The sequence below is a fragment of the Camellia sinensis genome, chromosome 11, assembly GCF_055761805.1.
Source record: "Camellia sinensis isolate YWXY chromosome 11, ASM5576180v1, whole genome shotgun sequence".
NCBI classification, from domain to species: Eukaryota; Viridiplantae; Streptophyta; class Magnoliopsida; order Ericales; family Theaceae; genus Camellia; species Camellia sinensis.
The window spans coordinates 20876921-20879331 of record NC_138971.1 but is presented as its reverse complement, the minus strand read 5'-3'; the positions used below and the strand labels follow the sequence as shown (position 1 = coordinate 20879331).

The window sequence follows — 2411 nt, the reverse complement described above, 5'->3', positions numbered from 1 at the left end:
CTGACCAGATAGATTTGATGATGAAAGGACCAGTCCAATTGGGTTGGAACTTGCCCCTAGGGTCATGGATAGGAACTCGGTTGTCTTTGAGCACCATATCTCATTCTTTGAGGTTTCTGGATTTGACTTTCTTGTTAAAGACCTTGGCAATTTTGCACTGATATCCCTAGATATGATACAATGTCATCAACCTTCTTTTGTCGAACAACATCAATTTTTCGAATTTGTTCTGCTACCAATCCGTTTCTGTTATCTGACACTCGGCCATAATTCCCGGTGACGATACTTTAATCTCGATCAACAAAACAACTTCCATCCCATATACCAGAGTGACATTCTATAACCCCAAAGAGCAAAAGGCAGTTTATCCGGCTAGTCCTTATAGGTTGCCACCATCTTTCGCAGAATGTTCTTGATATTCTTGTTTGCGGCCTCAACGGTTTCATTGGTTTGTGGTCTATATGTTGATGACTTATGAAAAGCCACATTGTATTTCTCAAACAAATCCATCACATTCTTCTTGAAGTGTAAGCCATTGTCCGATATGATCTCATTTGGCACCTCATACCTGCAGATAATGTTATTCCAAATGAACTTCACGACATGTGATGCTTTCAACACAGAATACGACTGTGCTTCCACCCATTTGGTAAAATAGTCGATCGCCACTAAAATGAACTCATATCCATTCGAGCCCGTTAGCGAGACCACTCTGATGATGTCGATTCCCCAGACTGAGAAGGGCCATGGTGAAGTCATGTTATAGAGTTTTGACATAGATTTGACATTTATGGCATCACCGAACAAAGTTAATACAATCATCCTCCATGGTTAACCAATAATAGCCTTGCCTGAGGATCTTCTTGGCCAACATTACACCATGTATGTGTGCTTCACACTCTCCTCCATAGATGGTCTCCATGAGACGTTTTGACTCATTCTCTTCAACGTAGAGTTTATGCATTCCCAGGTGACCTCTCTTGTACAACTTAAGTCTACATATGATGAATTGAACGGTCAGACGCCATATTCCCCATATATTCTTGACATTTGCCCCTTATGGGTACATGTCCTTTTCTAGGAAGTTCCAAATGTCATGATACTAGGGGTTCTTATCCTAAACTTCGTCAATTGTGGCTATTGTCTCGTAAGCAGGTGCATACTTCTGTTCAATGATAATTGTACGCATCTTAACCCTGGGCGGTATGTCTGTTATAGAGGATAGAGTTATCAATGCATCAGCAAACCGATTGTTCTCTCTTAATAAGTGCGTACATGTCAGCTTTTCAAATCTTAGAATCAGAATGTCCACGGTCTGGTGATAAACTTTCATTTTCTCTTCTTTAACCTTCCAGTCTCCATTGGCTTGAGAAACAACCAGGTTTCAATCTCCGATGACGTCCAACCTTATTGCCCCTAGTTCTAGGGCAACTTCTAATCCAGCAATACACACCTCGTACTCTGCTTTGTTATTGGATACTTTGAACTGAAATTTGAAAGGTAGGGGTATATGAGAATCATTGGGCACTATAAGCAATACGCTTATCCCATAACTGTGTTGGTTAGCTGCTCCATCAAAGTACATTTTTCACGTCTCCTCTTTGACCTGCAGGATCTCTTCATTTGGGAATAGGTATTCTACTATCTCATCTCCTTCCACTGGGTGGTCTGCCAGAAATTCTACTACTGCTCTTCCTTTGACCGACTTGCGAGTGACGTACTTGAGGTCAAACTTAGATAGAAAAAGCAACCAACAAGCTAGCCTACCCGTAAGCACCGATTTCTCAAAAAGATATTTGATGGGATCCAATCTCGAAACCAGAAGTACGGAATGAGCTAACATGTAGTGTCTCAACTTCCTAGCGGCCTAACCCAAAGCTAAGCAAGCCTTTTCCAGAGGAGTGTAGCGGGTCTCGTAACCCAACATCTTTTTTCTCAAGTAGTAAATGGCTTTTTCCACCTTAGCTTTTGATTCGTGTGCTAATATGCACTCAATGGTTGACTCTGTCACGGATACATGCATGATCAGTGGCTTCTCCGATTCTGGTGGTGACTATACAAGCGAATTCTGAAGATACTTCTTGACTTGCTCAAAAGCGAACTGACATTAATCATCCCATCGGAACTTCTTTCCCTTTTTCAAGAGACCAAATAGTGGTTCACAAGTTAAGGTTAATTTAGAGATAAACCGTCTTATGAATTTCACTTTCCCCAGAAAGCTGTGCACCTCCTTTTCGGTCCTCGATGATGGCATTTCTAAGATGGCCTTGATTTTGAAGGGATCTACTTCAATTTCCCTTTGCATAATTAGAAAACCCAGCATTTTCCTTACAGTCACCTCAAAAGTGCATTTATGTGGGTTCAACCTCAGCTTGTACTCCCTGATCCGTTCAAAAAAAAATTTATGCGCG

At 41.3% G+C, this 2411-nt stretch overlaps 1 protein-coding gene across 1 annotated transcript; it reads right to left on the bottom strand.

The window, feature by feature from the left end:
- Positions 1-372: 372 nt before the first annotated feature.
- On the bottom strand, positions 373-964 carry LOC145802192 (uncharacterized). The gene is made up of 2 exons (XM_082894862.1): positions 817-964; positions 373-734 (listed from the first exon to the last, which is right to left on the bottom strand). Exons 1-2 carry the CDS (start codon positions 962-964, stop codon positions 373-375), a joined length of 510 nt encoding a protein of 169 aa, XP_082750988.1.
- Positions 965-2411: the final 1447 nt, after the last annotated feature.